The following is a 22,580-nucleotide window of genomic DNA, read 5'->3' as shown; positions in this document are numbered from 1 at the left end:
GTTCAAAGCCACCAGGTCCGGGACTCAAACCACTGTCAGCCATGTGGGAGTCTTAACACCCCAACCACCATCCCACCTGCTGGCCCCTTGGCTGACTTTATTAGCTGTTTGTTTTTTACACCCACCTGAGTTGTTTATTCTTTTTTTAAAATAAGGATTTGGTGAGTGAAAAATTGAAGACTCAACAAATGAACAATGATCTTGAAAAATTAACTCATGAGCTTGAGAAAATAGGATTAAATAAAGAGCGACTCTTACATGATGAGCAAAGTACTGATGATAGGTAAGTATTACATCTTATTTGGCAAACACCTGGGGCTTTTTATTTTATTTGACTTAAATTTTAATTCTTTTTTTTTTTTTTTAGTCTGAACTTTTATTTTTTCATTTTTAATTTTTTGTATATATTCAGTGATCTTTTTTAGCTTACAAAGTGAGTATTTCACTATGCAAACATTTCTCCCTAGTCCAGTTGATTAAACTATAAAATATCTTCAACAGATAATACCACATTTCTTTGTCCCATTAATGCTTTGCCTCCCTATTTTTCTTCTAAATGTCCTTCCTCAGGCCCTACTCTTCACACACTATATCTGGTATTTACACCCATTTATTGTGTTTGTATATCCTTTAGTCAGTCAATTTCAGTCATAGAATGTGGACACTTAGTGTATATTAAGTGGGGACATACAGTGATTCTCCTTCATAGTCTGGCTTGCTTCACTCAGCAGTAAATCTTCCATATTTCCACTTTCTGTCAAAAGCCAGGGTTTTGTTGTTGTTGTTGTTGTTGCTGTTGTTGTTGTTGTTGTTGTTTTTAATGGCTGAGTAGTATTCCATAGAATATATATACCATACTTTTTCAATCCATTCATCTGTTCATGGGCATTTGGGTTGGTTCCATGTCTTAGCAATTGTGAATGGTGCCACAATAAACATCGATGTGCAAGCACTTTTCCAATGAAGAATTCTTCTGTCCCAAGATTTAGAGATGGAAAATCAAACATTGCAAAAAAATCTAGAAGAATTAAAAATATCTAGCAAAAGACTAGAACAGCTAGAAAAAGAAAATAAATCACTGGAGCAAGAGACTTCTCAACTTGAAAAGGATAAGAAACAATTAGAGAAGGAAAATAAGAGACTCCGACAGCAAGCAGAAATAAAAGATACCACACTAGAAGAAAATAATGTGAAGATTGGAAATTTAGAAAAAGAAAACAAAACCCTATTCAAAGAAATTGGTATATATAAGGAATCTTGTGTTCGTTTGAAAGAATTAGAGAAAGAAAACAAGGAACTTGTAAAAAGAGCAACTATTGATATAAAAACGTTGGTTACATTACGTGAGGTAAATATATTTATCTAAGTTTAAGTCATATATTTTTGACATTCTAACTCAAGATTTCTTTAAATTTTATTGGAATTCAACAGTAATTTGAATTTTTTTACGGTTCAATAGAATTTTGGAATTAGAACTAAAAAAAGTTTCCAAGTTTCTTTTTTTTTTTAGAATCATTTATTTAATTTTATTTATTCATTCATTTATCTTAATTTGACCAGAGAAAGACAGACACACAGAGAGAAGGAAAGTGAGAAAGCAAGCCACCAGGTCCAAGACTTGAACCATGGTCAGCCATGTGGGAATACCCAGCACCTTAACCACCACACCACCTGCGGCCCCCAAAGCTTCCAAGTTTCTAACTCTAACTAAAGAGGTACATGTAAATTGTATTTTTAAAGAATTTGTAGTAATATGGTTTTCTTGTGGTAATGTTATTACATAATTTCAAATTTTTATTTCGAAATACTGATCAAGACTCTTACTTAGTGCTAGATATCACAGAAAGTATGGTAGTTATTTTTATTGAATGCCATGTGCCAAATACTAAGGACTTTCATATAGTTGTTTTTCCATCTATGTATATAATTTTTTACAGCCAGTTCTTTTATAGGTATTATCTCCATTTTTCAGATTAGAAAACAGGCACAGAAACATGAAGTAATATATAGGATCACACAGGATAAATGACACAGTTGGATTACCAGATTTAAATACAGATCTTTCAGACTCCAAAGCCCCCAAGAAATTTTGATCTCTAAGCCAAAGCGTGCAAATTAGGTTCAAATTAAGGGTCAACATTGGATGATCAGATTTAGTTGTTGCTTAAATCTGCATATTGAGAAGAATTCTGAAATTTATAGTAGGTTGGCAATATGGCCTGTAAAACATAGTTGATGCAAATCACAAGGTAGCATGTTTGTCTTTTTTCATTTCTTTGCTATATGAGATTTGATAATTAGAGCATTCTGTCAGAAATTTACACTGGACAGTCTGCATTTCTGCTAAAGAAGCATTGCTTTTTAATTATTTCTTCTGTTCTGTAACCTAACAGATGTGAGATCAGGTTTCTTATGCCTGAACTGCTAAGAATATCACCTAGTTCTTCAGATCAATATCTTACACATCTTCCACTAGGGGAGGGGGTTTGGGAAAGGAGAGGAGTGTTGTATCTCACATATATACTCAAAAGAAGACATAGGCACTGAAGTTCTAGCTCATTACTAAAGGTTAAATGAAAGCTGGTTCCATGGGCCTGCAGGTTAAGGGAATAGGATCCCACATGACTGACTGCACAGTTTGAATCTTGGACCCTGTGGCTTGAAAACATGCCAGGTGCATCCGTGTGTGTGCCTCAAATCCCAACGAAATAGGGAAATGCAGGAAAAGACTTTGTGAGGGGATCATGTGGCATAGGGGCTGCCTTTTCCTTTTCCCTCTCTCCATCTTTCTGTCTCTCTCTAGTGAGCATGTGCCCTTCAAAAAATAAACGTGTATGTTATGCTCCCCAGTTTTTAAACCTCAGGTGAATAGTCACAGTAAAGACTTGAACAGTTTTTCTCTTTTAGTTTTTACTATTAGGGTTAAAAAGGTATTAGTAGACCAGCAGGTGGCATGGTGGTTAAGGCACTGTTAAATTAAAAATTACCTTTTAGAATTTTATTGTTTTTAATATAGTAGTAATCAGTTTAATGTAATGTAGTAGTTTTTAATGATGAAGACAAGGTTCAACAGCAATTTTTCTGTCTTTCCTGGCTCAAATTATATGTATTCCTGGATGTTGGTAATTATAATCTTGACTTTCTTTCTATTTAATTTTTTTATTTTTTATGGTTTTTCCATAGGGCACATGCATTTGCCTGAAAGAGACAGAGACAGAAAGAGGAAAGTGAGAAATTAACCCCCAGGGGTCAGCTACACCACAATCCATTCTCCTCCTGGGATTTTGGGCATGCACACACACACACACACACACACACACACACACACACACACTTGGCATGAGTTTCAAGCCACCAGGTCCGGGACTCAAACCACTGTCAGCCATGTGGGAGTCTTAACACCCCAACCACCATCCCACCTGCTGGCCCCTTGGCTGACTTTATTAGCTGTTTGTTTTTTACACCCACCTGAGTTGTTTATTCTTTTTTTAAAATAAGGATTTGGTGAGTGAAAAATTGAAGACTCAACAAATGAACAATGATCTTGAAAAATTAACTCATGAGCTTGAGAAAATAGGATTAAATAAAGAGCGACTCTTACATGATGAGCAAAGTACTGATGATAGGTAAGTATTACATCTTATTTGGCAAACACCTGGGGCTTTTTATTTTATTTGACTTAAATTTTAATTCTTTTTTTTTTTTTTTAGTCTGAACTTTTATTTTTTCATTTTTAATTTTTTGTATATATTCAGTGATCTTTTTTAGCTTACAAAGTGAGTATTTCACTATGCAAACATTTCTCCCTAGTCCAGTTGATTAAACTATAAAATATCTTCAACAGATAATACCACATTTCTTTGTCCCATTAATGCTTTGCCTCCCTATTTTTCTTCTAAATGTCCTTCCTCAGGCCCTACTCTTCACACACTATATCTGGTATTTACACCCATTTATTGTGTTTGTATATCCTTTAGTCAGTCAATTTCAGTCATAGAATGTGGACACTTAGTGTATATTAAGTGGGGACATACAGTGATTCTCCTTCATAGTCTGGCTTGCTTCACTCAGCAGTAAATCTTCCATATTTCCACTTTCTGTCAAAAGCCAGGGTTTTGTTGTTGTTGTTGTTGTTGCTGTTGTTGTTGTTGTTGTTGTTTTTAATGGCTGAGTAGTATTCCATAGAATATATATACCATACTTTTTCAATCCATTCATCTGTTCATGGGCATTTGGGTTGGTTCCATGTCTTAGCAATTGTGAATAGTGCCACAATAAACATTGATGTGAAAGCACTTTTCTGATTAAGAATTCTTCTGTCCTTTGGGTAGATACCAAGGAGTCTCTTTCTCCCATCTTTTAATAGAGTTGATCATCATTTTTTTTCCAAACAGCTGCTTGAGTTCCTTCTGTATTCTGGTTATCAGTCCCTTATCTGATATGCATAAGTTACAAAAATATTTTCCTATTCTGAGGGCTGTCAATTCACACTAGTTACTGTGTCTTTTGCCATGCAGAAACTTCTTACTCTGATTTAATCCCACTTGTCTATTTTGTGAATTATTGACTGTGCTTTGGGGGTCTTATTTAAGAAGTTTTTCCCTACCCCAATGTCTCCCAGAGTTTCCTCAGTGTTTTCTAGGAGCAGTTTTATAGTTTGAGTTCTTAGATTTAGATCTTTGATCCAACTTGACTTAATTTTTGTCAGAGGTGAGAGATAGGGGTTCAAATTCATCTTTCTGCAGGTGGAAATCCAGTTTTTCTAACACCATTTGCTGAAGAGGTTTTCTTTTTTCTTCCCACTGGATTGACTGGTACTCCTTGTCAAAAGTCAGTTGACTGTATGTTTGAGAATTTATTTCTGGGGACTGTATTCTGTTCCATTGGTCTGCATATGTATTTCTGTGCCAGTACCATGCTGTTTTGATTACCACAGCTTTGTAGTACATTTTTGGGCCAGGAAGTGAAATGCTGCCCACTCCACTGTTCTTGTGTAGAATTGCTTTGGCAATATAGGGTCTTATGATTCCAGACAAATTTTATGATTGTCTTTTCTAGATCTATGAAGAATGTGTCTGGTACTTTGATTGGCATTGGATTAAATACGTAGATTAATTTGGGTAGAATTGTGATTTTGATTATATTCTTCCAATCCATGAACATAGGATGTCTTTCCACTTTTTTGTGTCATTTTCAATTTCTTTCTTTCTTTTTTTTTTTTTGTAGAGGTTTTTGCTATCGGGTGCATGTGCTCACCAAAAAGAGAGAGACAGAAAGCGAGAAATCATCCCCTAGCGGGGATGGCCACGCTGCAATCCCTTCTCCATTCTCTTCTCGAGATCTTGGGCATGCATGCATACGCACCTGGTGTGAATTTAAGCCACCGGGTCCAGATCTCAAACTGCAGTCGACTACATGAGAGTTCAGCGACATAGCCATTATGCTAACTGCTGGTCCCCAATTTCTTTTTTTAGTTTTTCATAGTTTTCCTTGTGGAGGTCTTTCACTTCTTTGCTTAGATTTATTCCTAAGTATCTTATACTTTTGTGGCTATGGTAAATGGAATAAATTTTTTCAGTTCTTTCTCTGTCTGCCTGTTGTTTGTATACAGAAATGCTCTGGATTTCTCTATATTGATCTTGCGTTCTGCAACTTTACTGTATTCGTGTATTACTTCCAGAAATTTTTAAATGGAAACCATTGGGTCTTCTACATATAAAATCATGTCATCTGCGAATAGAGAGAGTTTCACTTCTTCTTTTCCTATTTGGATGCCTTTAATTTTTTCTTCTTTTCTGATTGCGTTGGCGAGGACTATATTGAAAAGGAGTGGAGAAAGTAGGCATCCTTGTCTTGTACCTGTTTTTAGTGGGAAAGCTTTCGGCTTTTCTCTATTCAGGATGATGATTGCTATGGGTTTTTCATAGATAGCTTTTATTGTGCTGAGAAATGACCCTTTATGCTGATTTTGCAGAAAGTCTTGATCATGAAGGGATGTTGTATCTTATCAAATGCTTTTTCTGCATCAATTGATATATGACCATAAGGTTTTTATCTTTATTCCTGTTCATATGGTGTATTACATTTATGTTTTTGTTGATTCTTTTCTGTACTAGTATAGAAAACACTTATGGTGCTAGCTAGTGGCGTGGTAGTTAAGGAGGCTAGATTCCACATGGCTGACAGAACAGTTCAAGTCCTGGACCCAGCAACTTGAGAAACACACCAGGCCATGTGCATGCATGCCCAAAATCCTGAAAGGATACAGAATGGTTGAGAAGGGATTACAGCATGACCCTCCCTCTTTCATGGGGAATGCATTCTCAGTTTGTCTCTGGCCAGCTTAGGAGCCCTCTGGCAAAATCAAAACAAATAAACCAGTTCACTTACATATTTCGTCCCATTTCTGGTTCCTTTCTTCCCTTAGAGAAAGTTCTGTAAGGAAAAAAGAATCAAAGTCAACTTAACCTCAATAAATGCTAAAATGTTACATAATAAAAATATAGTTACAGGAAAACAGGAGGCCATGTAGGTGGCAGATTTTTTTTATTGGCATTATGTACTTTAATGCCTCAATTCTTTGATTTATTTTATTTGTCAAAACATAGATTAAAGATGAGACCAGCAGGTGATGTGGTGGTTAAGGTGCTGGACACTCCAACATGACCAAGCATGGTTTGAGTCTGAACCTGGTGGCTTGCTTTCTCATTTTCCCTCTCCCTCTTTCTCTGTGTCTCTCTCTGGTCAAATTAAAATAAAATAAATGAATAAATAAAATTAAGTAAATAATTCTTTTTTTTTTTTTGAGAGGTTTTTCGCCGTAGGGCGTGTGCGCTCACCAGACAGACAGAGAGAGACATAGAGACAGAAAGCGAGAAATCACCCCCCAGGGCGGATGGTCACGCTGCAATCCCTTCTCCTCCATTCTGTCAGGATCTTGGGCATGCACGCACATGCACCCGGCATGAGTTTTAAGCCATCGGGTCCGGGACGCGAACCGCAGTCGACTAGAAGTCCAGCGACATAGCCATTACGCTAACTGCTGGTTCCCAGTAAATAATTCTTTTAAAAAATAGATTAAAGAGAAATATGGAGGGTGACCAGCAGATAGCATAATGGTTATGTTGCTGGACTCCTACATAGTTGACTGTGGTTTGAGTCCTGGACCCAGCATCTTAAAACTACACTGGATGTGTGTGTGTGTGTGTGCGCGCGCTCCCAAAATCCCCATAGGAAGAGAAGGGATTGACCATCCCCCCGGGGGGAGGGGTGACTTCTTGCTTTCTGTCTCTCTGTCTTAGTCTCTCCAATGAGCGCATGGGCCCTATAGCAAAAATCTCTCTTAGAAAAAAAAAAAAAAAAAGAGAGAACGAAATGGAAGAAAAGTATGAAACAAAGAAAAATGTGTTATAATACAGTTAAGGTATAAAAAATGTAGAAAACTAAAGACCTGGCCAATAGAATAAAAAATAAACTCATATTCCCTTTACTATAAAAAATTATCATGTAGGTTTAAAGAAAATTTCTGTTGGGGCCAGCAGGTGGCAGTTTGGTTAGGGTACTCAAGTCCCTCATGGCTGACAGTGATTTGAATTCCAGGTCTGGTGCCTTGAAAATCACTCTGAGCAATTTTTGCCCAAAATCCCAGGAGAAGAATGGAGAAGGGATTGCAGCATGGCCATCCCTCCTGGGGGCGTGATTTCTCACTTTCCCTTTTACTATCTGTCTCCAGCAAGCATATGTGCCCTATGGTAAAAACCTGAAAAAAAAGAAAAGAAAAGAAAGTGTCTTTTGTCTCATATTATAATTACAGCTAATCAAGTAGTTTAACTGTTTGTCAGGTAGTCTGCTATTTAGAATCTTCTTGGCCACATGGATTCAGCTAGAATATAAGTTGTGTATTTCTTAGAATATTCTTTTATGTTGACTAGATTTTAATTCATTGGAATTTCTGTGATTATATACTTTGTTTTATCATCTAGCCATTTATTATGTTCTAGAATTTATGTTAAATGTGTATAGGAAAAATGAGTGCTAATTATGTTAGATCTGTTGATGTAACTTTGAGAATGTTCAAAGAAAATAGAATACATTGATACTTTAAAAGATTAGTTCTAAAGACCAGCAGGTGCCATGGTGGTTAAGGCTAGAGTCCCACATAGTCAGTTGTGGTTCAAGTCCAGGACCTGGTGAAAATCACACTAGGCACATGTGCATACATGCCCAAAATCCTGAGAAGAGAGTAGATGAGAAGAGACTGCAACATGGCCCTCTCCCTGCTGGGTGATTTCTCACTTTCCCTCTCTCTCTATCTCTGGTAAGCACATGCTCCCTGTGGCAAAAAACCTTTAAAAAGAAAAGATTATTTCTACAATAAAGAGGAGTAATTTGGAGCATTTACTCTCATAAGTAGTTCTAATATTTCTTTCTAATTTTTTAGACAGATTTTTGCTATAAGGCATGTACGCTTTCCAGAGAGACAGAAAGCAAGAAATCACCCCTCAGGGGCATGGCCAGTCTGCAATCCCTTCTCTCTCTGGGTATCTTGGGTACACATGCACAGTCGCCTAGTATGAATTTTAGGCTGGTGTGTCCAGGACTCAAACTGTGGTCAGCTACATAGGAGTCCAGCAACGTAACCGTTATGCCATCTACCGGTCTCAGGTCTACTATTTCTGATAAAGCAACTATTGGGTTGTTGGAAAAGTCACAACACATTTTTTCATAGAAAAATACATCATGACTTTTTTGATGACTCAATTTTTTTAGATTAATTAATTGATTATTATTTAAATTTGCTATATGGCATATGCACTTACTAGAGAGAGAGAGAGAGAGAGAGAGAGAGAGAGAAAGCACACCACCAGTTCCAGGATTTGAACTGTGGTCGGCCATGTGGGAGTCCAGTGCCTTAATCACCATACCCTGCTGGCCCCATAGCAGCTAGCAACTATTACTGAATTAACAATACAGATATTTCATGAGGAAGTCTTTTTTATTTGAATGAATCAGATAGTTAAGTACTAATTTTGTTTACTATCTTTTAAAATGTTTACTGAATATACATCACTTTTTAATTCAAGCCTATTTGTTTCCTGAGATGCATCAGACACTGTATCGCATGTTTTTGGTTAAAAAAAAAAAAAAAAGTAAACCATGTACTGTCCTAATTTACCCTGTTATAAGTTTATGAACCCAGGTGTCACATTGTGTGACACCTGTTCCTAACCGAGCTGTTATTATTTGCTGATCTTCAAATACCATAGAAATGCTCATGCTTCAACAGAGCCTTGAAAAATGACAAGCATTTGCAAGCTGGAAATAGTGGGGAAAGGGGATTCCATACAGACAAAGGCATTTTTATAAAAGCACAAAGTATGTTGAGCAATTCATAGAGTAATATGAAAGCTAGATTAGAAAAGGGGTGAATTTAGAGTCACAGAGAAGAGTTTGAAAGCTATTATAATATTCTAGGCAAGATGTGATGTATTCATCATTCCTCACGTAATTATTTGTGTAACAAAAGCATTGGATGTGGATATGAAGGTATATGTTGAACTAAAACTTTTTAGAAATGGAATTGAGAGCACTTGATAACTGCTGATTGAATTTGGGGTAATCAGGAGAGAAGTGTCTTAAGCCACTCGTTTCTTAGTAGTTAAATTAACCTTTTGTCACAAAGAAAATACAGAGCTCAGACGTAAATTTCTTTAATATTTCATATTCTCCATCACAGAATTTTTATCATATATCAATCTCAGACAATGTTCCTAATTCTTATTAGTCTTTCACTTTTCCATTTTTTTCCGATGTTATTTCCTCTAACCCCCTTGGAAGGTAAAATTATTATTATGGTACTTACTCTTGCTTTCAAGGAATACATAGAGCCTAGTAGTGGAATTAAATGTATAAATAGATAAGTTAAAACGCAACACAGTGTATTTAGTGGTAGAGTTGTAAACAAATATGATCACTCTTGTCTTTCTCTTTTAACTTTTCTTCTTCTGTCTTCTCTTTCAATATAATTGTTTTTATAGACTTCTTATCCATTTATTCTCTATGCTCAATATTCTCATCCATCATTTCATCTGAGATCCTTATTTTTCTCTGCTCGCTATACATCTCTATCAGGATAGTCCAGGAGCAAATCAGACATCATTAGTTGAACATAGCCAAAATTAGACTCAGTAAATGCTTTAAATATGTTTGTGTGTGTGCATGCCCAAGATTCCAAGAGGAAATGGAGGGGAAGGTATTACGGTATGGCCATCCCCCCTGCTTTCTGTCTCTTTCTGGCGAACACACACACCCTATAACAAAAACTTCTCAAAAAAAAAAAAAGAAAGAAATGAAAAGGTATTATCGTACACATTATCATCAGCAGATAATTTTCCAGTTTTGTGTTCCATAAAGGTATTGCTTCTTTCATATCCCCCTTGATTCTCTCCCTCTCATCTCCCACTTCCTATTCTCCTCCCACATTGTCTCTAGTATCATCATACTTTAGGTTTTTATTTGGTTTTGTTTTAAGGTCCTTGAAAATGGGTTAAATTCTTATTTGGGTGCAGGGGGGAGAGATTTTTGCTCTAGGGCCTGTGCAGTCATGGAAAAGACAGAGGCAGCAAGAAATTACCCTCCTGGGGGATGGCCAGAAAGCAATCCCTCCTCTATTCTCTCAGGATTCTGGGCATGCATGCATGTTCCCAGAATGAATTTCAAGCTGCTGAGTCTAGGACTTGAACTACAGTCTGCCGTGTGGGAGTCCAGCGCCTCAACCACTGTGCCATCTGCTGACCCCAAGAAATGGGTTAATTCTAATCCTTGGTTTATGATACACCCTTACTTGATCTTAGCCAAGAGGCTGAGAAATGATGTTTATGAGACTCTGTCAAACTGTGTTCATGCACTATTCTTTTTGTGAGAGGACCAGCAATTAGCGTAATGGCTATGTTGCCAGACTCCCACGTAGTCGACTGTGGTTCAAGTTCCAGACCTGGTGACTTAAACTCACGCCAGGCATGTGTACATGCATGCCCAGGATCCTGAGAGGAGAATGGAGGAGAAGGGATTGTGGTATGGCCATCCTCCCTGGGGGTGATTTCTTGCTTTCTATCTCTCTGTGTCTTTCTGGCAAGCACACGTGCCCTATAGCAAAAACCTCTCCAAAAAAAAAAAAAAAGTGTATACAATAATTTTAAATTACTTATGCATTTACCATTCAAAAAAGTAACTTTAGTGACCAGCAGATGGTGTAATTGTGTCACTGAACTCCCATGGAGTTGACCGCAGTTTGAGTTCCAGACTCGGTGGCTTAAAACTCAAGATCCCGTGGCCATCTCGCCTGGGGGGTCATTTCTGCTTTCTGTCTCTGTTTCTCTCTCTCTCTCTCTCTCTCTCTTTCTCGGGTAGGCACACACGCCCTATAGCAAAAATATTTCCAAAAAAAAAAAAATGATAACTGTAATACTGACAGAAACATTTTATCTTCCTCTTCACAACTCTGTCACCAGTATCCTGTGTCATGAATATATATCATTATCTTTTTTTACTACAATTACTCTATACTTGAAAACAGTCTTCAGGTGAGTTTTTAAGTCATGGCTCTTCATTAATTCTGTAGATAAATAGTTTACATATTGTTATCATAGGCAAATACTTCATGATAGAATGGATCCACCCACTTCCTCTTTGTATAAATTCTGTTCTTACAGAATGAAAAGGAACATTTTGGGACTTAAATCTTCCATATTTCTTTTAAACATTCATTATTGCTTTTGACAATCTGGGCTACAATCTGGAGCTCTGTTCTTGTTTCTTCATGACCAGGAATAGTTTTAAAGGAAAAGCAGGAACAGTAAGAGGAAAATAAGTTAATTTGCTTCTTTTAAGAAAAAAGAGTTTAATAAGGCCCACTTATAGCATCAATATCTGTGCTCATAATTTGTCTTTAATAATTTTATGATCTCCTGTGATAAAACTACTTTTGTACTTGGATAGTAGGTACAAACTTTTGGAATCAAAATTAGAATCCACTCTTAAGAAGTCCCTTGAAATAAAAGAAGAAAAAATTGCTGCTCTAGAAGCTCGATTAGAAGAATCCACAAATTATAACCAGCAATTACGCCAAGAACTTAAAACAGTAAGTAATTTTCTTGGGAATAATTTTCTTTATCATTTATTTCATAAACATTTGGACAGAAAAGTATAAACTGGAAAATAAAAATGCAAATACCATTTTTAAGTGCTTAGTCTCTTTCTTTTCGTAAATTTGAGAGTTTTCTTAATAAAAACTTTATTATGTGGATATGCTATAATTTATTTGGTCGTATTTCATGTGGATTACGTTCCTTATGCAGTTAGAGACATAGCGAAATTGTATGAGCAAGTTAGGGAAAAGAAGAAGCTTATTTCATTGGGAAAAGCTCTCAATCTGATGCTGACTATGGCACTCTCTTCCTATTGAGTGAGAGTCCAGGTAAAATTTTGGTAGGCAGAGATGTGGGCGTGAGGATACCCAAGTAGAGGAAAATCATATGTGGGATATAAGAAAACATTTAATCTCTTGGGATCAGCAGATGGCATAGTGGTTACATTGCAAAACTCACACATAGTCTACCACAGTTTGAGTCCCAGACGTGGCGGCTTGAAACTCAGGCTGGGCATGTGTGTGTATGTACCCAAAATCCCAAGAGTAGAATAGAGGAGACCCTATTGCAGCGTGGTCATCCCCTTTTGGGGGTGATTTCTCGCTTTCTCTCTCTGGTGAGCGCACGTGCCTTATAGCAAAAATATCTCTAAAAAAACCACTTCATCTCATAAATGTGAGGTCTTTTCTAGATTTGTTGTCTTGTGATACTTGGAATTTTATTCCATGATATAAACAAGGCAGAAGCAATGGTCTGCTTTTATTTAATGAGTAAATTGAAATATAAGGGACTTGCCTATTCCATAGGGTTAGTAAATGATAGATTGGTAGAGTTGTGTTATAGTTTTTATTAATCAGAGGTCATTTTTCTCTTCTTTTTCTTTTTTTTTTTCTTTTTTTAAGAGACATTTTTCTCTGGGCTGTATGTGCTTGTCAGAGAGACTGAGTAAAATCACCCCCATAGGAGAATGGCCACACTGCAAACCCATCTCCTTTATTCTCCTCTCGGGACTTTGGGCACGGGCGCACACGTGCCCGGCCTGAGTTTTAAGCTGCCATATCAGGAACTTGAACCGTAGTCGACTACATGGGAGTCCAGGGATGCAACCATTATGCCATCTGCTGGTCCTGGGTTATTTTTCATTTAAGGAGTGTTGCCTAGTAACATAGACTGTTAAAATTTCATCAGGTTTCCAGAGAAACAGTTAACCACAGTTGAATTTCTCATGCAGAAAGAAAAAAGGTTTGTTCACCATTTGCCTATATCCTCTGGTCTTTGTCAGAGACAGTACCATGGAACAGATACTGTTACAGAGGAAATTTCAGAACTGTGCTTAGTTAACATAAAGGGTTATCTAACAAAATAAAGTAAAACTTGATGCCAGATTTCATTAATCTCTTTTATGTCCTGAATTTTTTACCCCATTAAACAGTATTAGTGAGTTGCGAATAAAATCACGTGTTGACCCAGTAAAGGAATTTTTATTCATCGTAATAAAAAACTGAAAATAGCCTGATGATTATCATCTGGTAATTGAATAAGGCAATTTTAGTATATCCATATAATGAAAGACTATGAAGTGATAGGAAAGAAAAAACTATTGTACTTAATTACACGGGTAATATGCTCAAAAGACACATGTGCAAAAGATTACATACTGTATGATTGCAGTTATATGAAAACGGTTTTGTCATATTTTTTAGAGAGAGATTTTTGCTATAGGATGCATGTGCTTGCTGGAGAGACACAGAGAGAGAGATACAGAGAGATAGAAAGCAAGAAATCACCCCCCTGGGGGATGGCCACACTGCAATCCATTCTCCATTCTCCTTTGGGGATTTTGGGCACGCGTGCCCAGCATGAGTTTTAAGCTGCTGGGTCTGGGACTTGAATCGTGGTCAACTACTTGAGAGTCTAGCAACATAACCATACACCATCTGCTGGTCTCTCATTTATATGAAATTTTAAAAGTAAATAAAACTAAATTTTGGTGACAGAAATCAAAACAGTGGCTATCTATTAAGCAGTGATTTTCTAGAGTGATGAATATGTTCTGTCATGTTGATATGTGGGTTATATGGCTGGGTATGATTTTTAAAAAACACCAAATTACACGTAAGTCTACATATGTATATTATATTTCTAAATCTTTCTATTTCTTTCTTTTCTTTGAAAGATTGTTGCTATAGGACATGTACGCTCCCTGGAGAGACAGAGATTGATGAAGAGAAAGAAAGTGAGAGATCCCTTCTCCTCCATCTCCCTCCTTTTGGGAGTGCATGGTGTTTCTCAGTGATCAGGTCTGGGACTCAAACAGCACAGTCAGCCATGTGGAATCTGGCTCCCTTAACCACTAGGCCTCAGAGCCTGCCCCAGCAGCACAAAATTTATAACATGATTTATTCATTTCTGGAATTACCTGTTTAATATTTTTCAGACTGTTAGTAACTGAAACTATGGAAGGCAAAACCATGGATAAGAGGGACTACTGTAGATAATTTAGGTGCCTTTTTAAGACTGATTATTGGCGCTGGCAAGTGGTGTGGAGGTTAAGGCGCTGGACTCTCAGATGGCCAACTATGGTTCAAGTAACAAACCTAGCGGCTTGCTTTCTTACTTTCCCTTTCTCTCTTTCAGTATCTCTCTGGTCAAAATTAAAATATAATAAATAAAGTAAAATAAATCTTTAAAAAAGAAAGACTTTTTTAAAAAATTATTTCATTTAACTTTCTGTCTGTCTGTCTCTTTCTTTCTCTCTCTCTCTCTCTCTCTCTCTCTCTCTTTGTTTAATTTGACCAGAAAGGTACAGAGTAAGAGAGAGAGAGGGAAAAGTGAGGAAGCAAGCTGCCAGGTCTGGGACTGCAACCGTGGTTGGCCAAGTGAGATCTTTGTAAAGTTTATAAATTGATTATACATAGTTCTAACAAGAATTGTTAGTATTTTTTTTATATATATGTACTCAATCAGTGTACCATTACAGCTTGCAAAATGAATTTTCCCAGAATGAATATACTGTCCAGTTAAAGTTGTTATTATCACTGACCAGCAGATGGCATTGTGGTTACATTGCTGGACTCCCACATGGCCGACCGTGGTTCGAGTCGTGGACCCAGAGGCATGAAACTTACTGGACATGTGTGCCTAAGATCCTGGGAAGAGAATGGAGGAGAGGGATTGTGATGTGGCCATCCCTACCAGGGGAGGTTGGAGGAGGTGGGGGGTGTGATTTCTCACTTTCCCTCTCACTATCTCTCTCTCTCTCTCTGGTGGAGCACATACACCCTAAGGCAAAATCTCTAAAAAAAAGATATTTTCACAGGATTTGAAATTATAGAATGTATTGTACCAATAAGGCACAGAAGCAGAGTATAGGAGGAAATGATTCACATTTTTAAAATGCAAAAATTGGAGACCGACAGTTGGCGTAATGGCTATGTTGCTGGACTCCCATGTAGTCGACCACAGTTTGAGTCCTGGGCCTGGTAGCTTAAACTCATGCTGGGCGTGTGTGCATGCATGTGTGCCCAAGACCCCAAGAGGAGAATGGAGGAGAAGGGACTGCAGCATGGCCATCCCCCTTGCAGGGGGGCAGGTGTGATTTCTCGTTTTCTGTCTCTTTCTCTGACGAGCCCAAGCGCCCTATAGCAAAAACCTCTAAAAAAAAAAAAAGAAAGAAAGAAAGGAAAAAGCACATTTTAAATTAGTGTCTTACATTCATCAAATCAGTGCAGAGTCAGATTAATTGTGAGAAGTATAACTGGTGGTTTTTCTCTCCATTAAAATATTTTAAATAAAATTTTAGGTGAAAAAAAATTATGAAGCTCTCAAACAGAGACAGGATGAGGAAAGGATGGTACAGAGCTCTCCTCCAATATCTGGCGAAGATAACAAATGGGAACGAGAAAGTCAAGAAACAACTAGAGAGCTTCTGAAAGTTAAAGACAGATTAATTGAAGTAGAAAGAAATGTAAGTATTTTAAAACTTTTAGGAAATAGTTTCTCAGAAATAAATGATCATTGGATATATTTATCTTAGATGTAGTAGAAAATTAATCTGGTTTTGTAGTTTTATTCATTTTACACTGACTTGACTGATTTTTTCTGTATTTACAAGACTGATGAACGAATTATAAACTGCCTTACCCTTACATAAATTAATCAGCAAAATTTGTCAGCTCTATCTGGAATATATAACTCCAACCCATCTACTTCTTTTCTAGATACCATCATCTCCCACTTGGATCATTAAAATATCTTCCTCTTTCCATACCTAGTCCACGCAAACCCATTCTCAGTATAGTAGTCAGAGTGATTTTTCTAAAACACAATCCATCTCATGCCATTCTGCTACTTAAAATCTCCAGTGACTTCCCATTTCAGTTAGAATAAAATTCAAATTATTTACTGTGTTTTTTCTGACTTGCCCTGCCTGTCTTAGGCTCCAGAGTCACTGGGATTAAAGGCACATACGTCCACACCCAGCTTTTAGGTTGTACTGGGAATCCAACCCAAGTATCCCATTTGGGGTCAGCCTAGGAAGCACAACATCTTAGCAGCTCACACCACTGCAGCTTAACCTTGATGGGCCCTTACTGGACCATCTATTCTCTTTTTTGCTTCTACCAATGAGAGAAAATGTCGTACTTCTTATTCTGTTCTTGGGTTAATTCATTCAACATAATGTCCTCTAGACTCATCTGTCTTTTCTTGAATGACAGGATTTCATCCTTTTCAATGGCTGGTTCATGTTTTATTTTGTGAATGTGCCACATTTTTATTTTTCTGTTCATCTGTTGATGAACACTTTGGTTGATTCTATATTTTGGCTCTTGTGACTAGTGCTGTAATAAACATAGAGTGCAGATAATGTCTTCAACATACTGGTTTCCTTTTCTTTGACTACATACTCAATAGAGGGCTCACTGGGTCAGATGGCAGTTCCATATTTATATAGCTTCTTGAGAAAATTTTCCTATTGGTTTCCATAATAACCATACTGTACATTACCAACATCAGGGATAAGAATTTCCTTTTCTCTGCTTGCCAGCATTTGTTAATTTTTGTCTTTTTTGACAATAGCCATTCTAACTGGGGTCAGATGATATAACTCATTGTCTTGATTTGGATTTCTATGATGAATAATGTTATAGAGAATTTTTCATATACTTGGCAATTTGTATGTCTTCTTTGGGAAATGTCTATTCAGATCATTTGCCTATTTTTAAATCAGATTATTTGTCTTTGTGCTGCTGACTTGTTTGAATTCCTTGTATATTCTGGAATTAATTCTTGTTGGATGAATAATTTGCAAATATTTTCTCCCATCTTACTGGTTATCTCTTTACTCTGTGATTGTTTCTCTTGTTTTGAAGAAGTTTTTTGGTTTGATACAATCGTATTTATTTGTCTTTGGTGTCATTGCCTGTGCTTTTGATTCTTAACCAAAAAAGAATTTTTGCGCAGAGCAATAACCTGAAGTATTTCTCCTATGTTTTCTGATAACATTTTTACAGTTTTAGAGATTACATTTATGTCTTTGATATCTCTTGAGTTTATTTTTGTAGAATTCTTTATTTCCAGAACTATCCAGACTAAACAGTAGACCTTATTGACTTAAATTTCCAAAGAGCTAAGCTACAATGATATTTTACATTATAAGTGAAAATTTATTTACTTGTTTGAATCTAGATTTTATATAAATACATCAATTTTGTGTATTTTTCCAGTGTAAATTTTTTATCCTAGGCATTTCAACAAGTTACAGAAGAGAAATGCAATATAAACCCATCTTCCTTAGCTTTGATTTTATGTCATAATATTTGGGTCAAATCATGATCTGCTGGGACCAGCAGTTAGCATAATGGCTATGTCGCTGGACTCCCACGTAGGCGACCGTGGTTCAAGTCCCGGACCTGGTGGCTTCAACTCACGCAGGGCGCGTGTGCATGCGTGCCCAAGATCCCGAGAGGAGAATGGAGGAGAAGGGATTGCGGCATGGCCACCCCCCCCCGCCCCGGGGAGGGATTTCCTGCTTTCTTTCTCTCTGTCTCTCTGTCTGTCTGGCGAGTGCACGCGCCCTATAGCAAAAACCTCTCCAAAAAAAAAAAAAAATCATGATCTGCCGTTTACACAGTGACACATGGTGTATGTAACATGAAAGACGATAAAGTGGGTGTTACTTTTGTCTCTTGATATAGATCTGAGTGATCTATTGTAACTCATTTGTCACGTTTTATATATATTGTAGTTGTAGACCAATTACAGCCTTTTTGTAAATTAATGTTTTATTTTTGTTATATGGAGAGTTCTTTGTTTATGCTTTTTTACACTAATTTATTCCTAATGAAATTTACTCAGAAATATTGTAATTCTGAAAATATAATATTTATGACAAGCATTACAATATCTGTCATATTAAATATAATGATCTATGATTTGCATAGTAATCCACTTATTTAACTATAAAATTGAAATGTGGGTGTATGTACTGTAAAATTTGAAAATGGTATGTTTTGTCTGGATCAGTTCCAGAGGTCCTATAACTGAAATAGAGTTTTAGTGAGTGTTTTATACTGCAAAAAAAATAAGGGAAATATGTAACATCTGTTAGGCCTATTATAGATTAGATTTTTTAAACAGATGATTAAGATGGTTCCTATTAGCCTCTTTCTAATATTTGTATTTGGAGAATACTTAGTTTTGCTACTTCTCCTGGGACTACTATTCACCTATGTATACTCTTGTTTTGGGGTAAATTAGTAAGGCATATCCCCTTGGTTAGACTCAGCCACCACTTCCAAGAGGACTTCAAAAGTTCACAGTAAAATGGAATGAAAACATAAAAATAAACATTATTTCCCAACATAAGCCCCACTAACAAGGGGATTTTTAAAAGTTCATGGTAAAATGGAATGAAAACATAAAATAAAAATTAACTATTTCCCAACATAATCTCTGTCAAGTTCAAGACACTTTTGTAAACAATGATACCTGCCATTCTGCCATTTCTGAAGAACCGAGGGGCCTGGCAATTTAACCTTGTTACAGTCTTTTTTATGTTACTAACTGAAGAAAAAATGGGTGCCCTTTAAATGTTTTTAAGATTAGGAAACAAAAGGAAGTCAGAAGAGCCAAATCAGGACTTTATGTAAATGCCTGATGAATTCCCAATGAAACTTGAGCAGAATTGCCCTTATTCGTTGAGAGGAATGAGCCAGGAGTGTTTTTGCAATGAATGAGGACTATGGTGAAGCGTTTTGGGGGTGCTTTTCTGCTAGAGGTTTAGCTCGCATTCTGAAAACTCTTATAATCAGATGTTTTCATTCTTTACCTCACTAGAAAGGTAACAAGCAAAATACCTTGAGCATCCTAAAAAACTGTGGACTGGGACCTTTGCTCTTGATCAGTCCCTTTTGCTTTCACTGGATCATTTCCACCTCATAGTAACCTTTGCTTTTATTGTGTTTTGTCTTCGGGATCATGCTGGTAAAGTTATGTGTCATCTTTTGTTTCAATTCTTGGAAAAAATGGTGAGGATCTTGATCCTACTTGTTTAAAATTTCTATAGAAAATTCTGCTGTTGTCTGCAGTTGATTTGAGCACAACAGTTTTGGTACCCATAAAACAGAATGTTTTCTCAACTTTAATTTTTCAGTAAGAATTGTGTAAGCCAAGCCAAGTGATATCTGGTCTGTTGGCTCTGGTTTCTGGTGGTAACACTTAGCCTTCCTTTTAGCACAGGAACAAGAATAATTTTTTTTCTCACAAATTGATGTGGTTATTCTGTGACTGCAGGTTTCACCTTCAACAGAGCCTCGTCCTTTCTTAAAATGAGTTACTTATTTGTAAATTGTATATTTCTCTGGGGCAGAGCCCCAAAAATCTTTTAATAAAGCATCAGTGATTTTTGTCATTCTTCCATCCAAGCTTCACTATAAATTTGATGTTTTTACTTGCTTCAATTTTAGCAGAATTCATGTTGCTCTGATGGGGAATCATTCTAAAACTGCTTTAGTGCCTCAAACTAGATCCTATTCAGGCATGTTACACCAAGTTACTATGAGTTTATTTTCTTGGGAAAAAAACTTTTGAAATCTATGCATAGTTTTTTATAGCATGCATTTTCCATTAACTTTTTAAAGCTTGCTTTCATATTTAAGGCACTGTGGAGACCTTTGAGTAATGTTAAAACCATACAACTAGTAACCCTATTCTGGTTTCTTATGGTAATTAAGATATTTAGAATGGGATATTTTATTTTTAGGACATTATAAAGCAGACAATACATATGCACAATGATATATTAAGGTTTTATTTTATTTTTTTAAGTTTATTTATTTACATTCATTCACTATACATCATTACAGCATACAAAATGAGATTTTCCATCCAGAATACACTGTATTTTGGCTCAATCAAGCATATCAACATACGTGTTATCGTCAACAAATAATTTTCCACTTCTTGTTTCCTGTGTGTTTTGCTTTTTTATTTTTTTTTTTTGCCCATCCTTGATTCCCTATCTCTCACCCTCTGCCATGTCTCACCCTCCCACCCTGTATCTGGTATCCATGGTTGCTTGGTATATTAAGGTTTTAGCATTGTTTTCCTAGATGAAAATATAATTTCACACTTTGGGTTGGGAGTTTTTTTTTCTCTTTTAAGATTATTGGAGTGTTTTTAGATAATAATGGCAATAAAGGCATATTGTACAAAATTCCAGTGTCTGTTACAGAAATGCTTACTGTTGCTTTCATTTTCAATATATATGCTTTTTTTTTTTTAATTAAGAATGCTACACTGCAAGCAGAGAAGCAAGCACTGAAAACTCAACTTAAGCAACTTGAGACACAGAACAATAATTTGCAGGCTCAGATTCTTGCACTTCAGAGGCAGACGGTATCATTACAGGAACAGAATACCACTCTTCAAACACAGAATGCCAAGCTGCAGGTTGTAATGCAATATTTTGGGGATATATAATCAAACTATTGGGTGCAAAAATAAAAAATAGAAAAACCTATGTTGAAACCCTTAGTTTCCATAGAATAGTCACTAAAGTAACCTTTTATATATTTAGTCACAAATCTAGTCCTTAAGACTTTTGCCCATACACATGAATATTGTCTAAAGCCTGAGCCAGCCAGTGGCATGGTGGTTAAGGCAGCTGAATACCATATGACCCAGTGCAGTTTGAATCCTGGACCTGGTTGCTTGAAAGACATGCCACATGCATGTGTGTGCACCCAAAATCCTAAGAGAAGATTGCAGCATGACCATCCCCCGGGAGGTGCTTTCTAACTCTCTCTCTGTCTCTCTGAATCTCTGATGAATGCATGTGCAAATTTTGAAAAATAAGTAAATAAATTAATCATTTTTTTATAGAGCTAGGCCCTGATGCTAGATGTAGAAACATAAATGAGTGAATTTAACAATTTATTGAAAGGGGCTGGCAGGTGGTGTGGTGGTTAAAGGCACTCAATTCTCACATGGCCAATTGCGGTGCAAGTCCTGGACCTGGCGGCTTGCTTTTTTGCTTTTCCTTTTTCTCTCTGTCTCTCTCTGGTTAGATTGAAAAATAATAATAACAAATGGAATTAAGTAAGTATGTAATTATTTTTAAAAACCATTAATTGAAGATAAATTGTTTTTATTTAATACCATACCAAGTTTTCAAGCACCAGCATTAATAAATTCATTCAATAAATACAAATAAATAAGGTTACTTTTATTTATAGTTTGTGATCTTTCTACCATTTCAGCAAATTGACTATAATTAATCAGTAATTAATCAGGTAGAAACCCATATTGTAAAGCAATTTGTACTTGCATTTTTCTTGCGGGGGGGGGGGCGGTTTGCTATAGGGCGCATGCACTTGCCAGATAGACAGAGAAAGAAAGCAAGATAGAAAGTGAGAAATCACCTCCCAGTGGGGATAGCCACGCCACAATCCCTTCTCCATTCTCTATTCTCCTCTTGGGATCTGCCCGGTGTAAATTTAAGCCACCAGGTCTGGGACTCGAACTGTGGTCGACTACATGGGAGTAGTATGCACACACATGCACCTGGCATGAGTTTTAAGCTGCTGGGTCCGGGACTGACCGCAGTTGACTGCGTAGGAGTCCAGTGACGTAACCATTACACCATCTTCTGTCCCTAAAAGCTCTTTTTGTAACCGTTTTCTCAGTGATAGGGCAAATAATAATTTAATTTGGATTCCTGAGAAAATTTGCAAAAGTAATTTTTCAGTTCTGTCAACTCCCAAATTCTAGAGATGATAAAGTAGCATTTTAACTTTTGTACTTTTTTCTTTGGAGAGGTTTTTGCTATAGGGTACATGCACTCGCCAGAGAGTCAGAGAGAGACAGAGAGGCAGACAGTGAGAAATCACCCCCCAGGGGGGATGGCCATGCCACAATCCCTTCTCCCCCATT

At 36.7% G+C, this 22,580-nt stretch overlaps 1 protein-coding gene across 14 annotated transcripts in view; it reads left to right on the top strand.

Annotated features, from left to right (window-relative positions):
• The window catches only part of CCDC88A (coiled-coil and HOOK domain protein 88A), a 157,122-nt gene that overhangs the window by 100,452 nt on the left and 34,090 nt on the right, over positions 1-22,580 (top strand). For 8 of the 14 annotated variants that reach the window (XR_001371182.1, XR_001371181.2, XM_014591800.1 and 5 more), the window contains 5 exons: positions 984-1,348; positions 3,499-3,626; positions 11,998-12,139; positions 15,949-16,113; positions 20,937-21,098. Coding sequence is in view for 12 of the 14 variants with exons in the window: in XM_014591800.1 (XP_014447286.1) it covers positions 984-1,348; positions 3,499-3,626; positions 11,998-12,139; positions 15,949-16,113; positions 20,937-21,098 (962 nt within the window). In the remaining 2 variants the exon portion in view is untranslated. Of the gene's footprint in view, positions 1-155; positions 284-983; positions 1,349-3,498; positions 3,627-11,997; positions 12,140-15,948; positions 16,114-20,936; positions 21,099-22,580 lie in introns of all 14 variants that reach the window. The other 6 variants (XM_014591799.2, XM_027775974.1, XM_027775973.1 and 3 more) reach the window with 1 other exon arrangement.

The sequence above is a fragment of the Tupaia chinensis genome, unplaced genomic scaffold, assembly GCF_000334495.1.
Source record: "Tupaia chinensis unplaced genomic scaffold, TupChi_1.0 Scaffold000622_1, whole genome shotgun sequence".
NCBI classification, from domain to species: Eukaryota; Metazoa; Chordata; class Mammalia; order Scandentia; family Tupaiidae; genus Tupaia; species Tupaia belangeri.
This window is presented reverse-complemented; position numbering and strand designations above follow the sequence as displayed.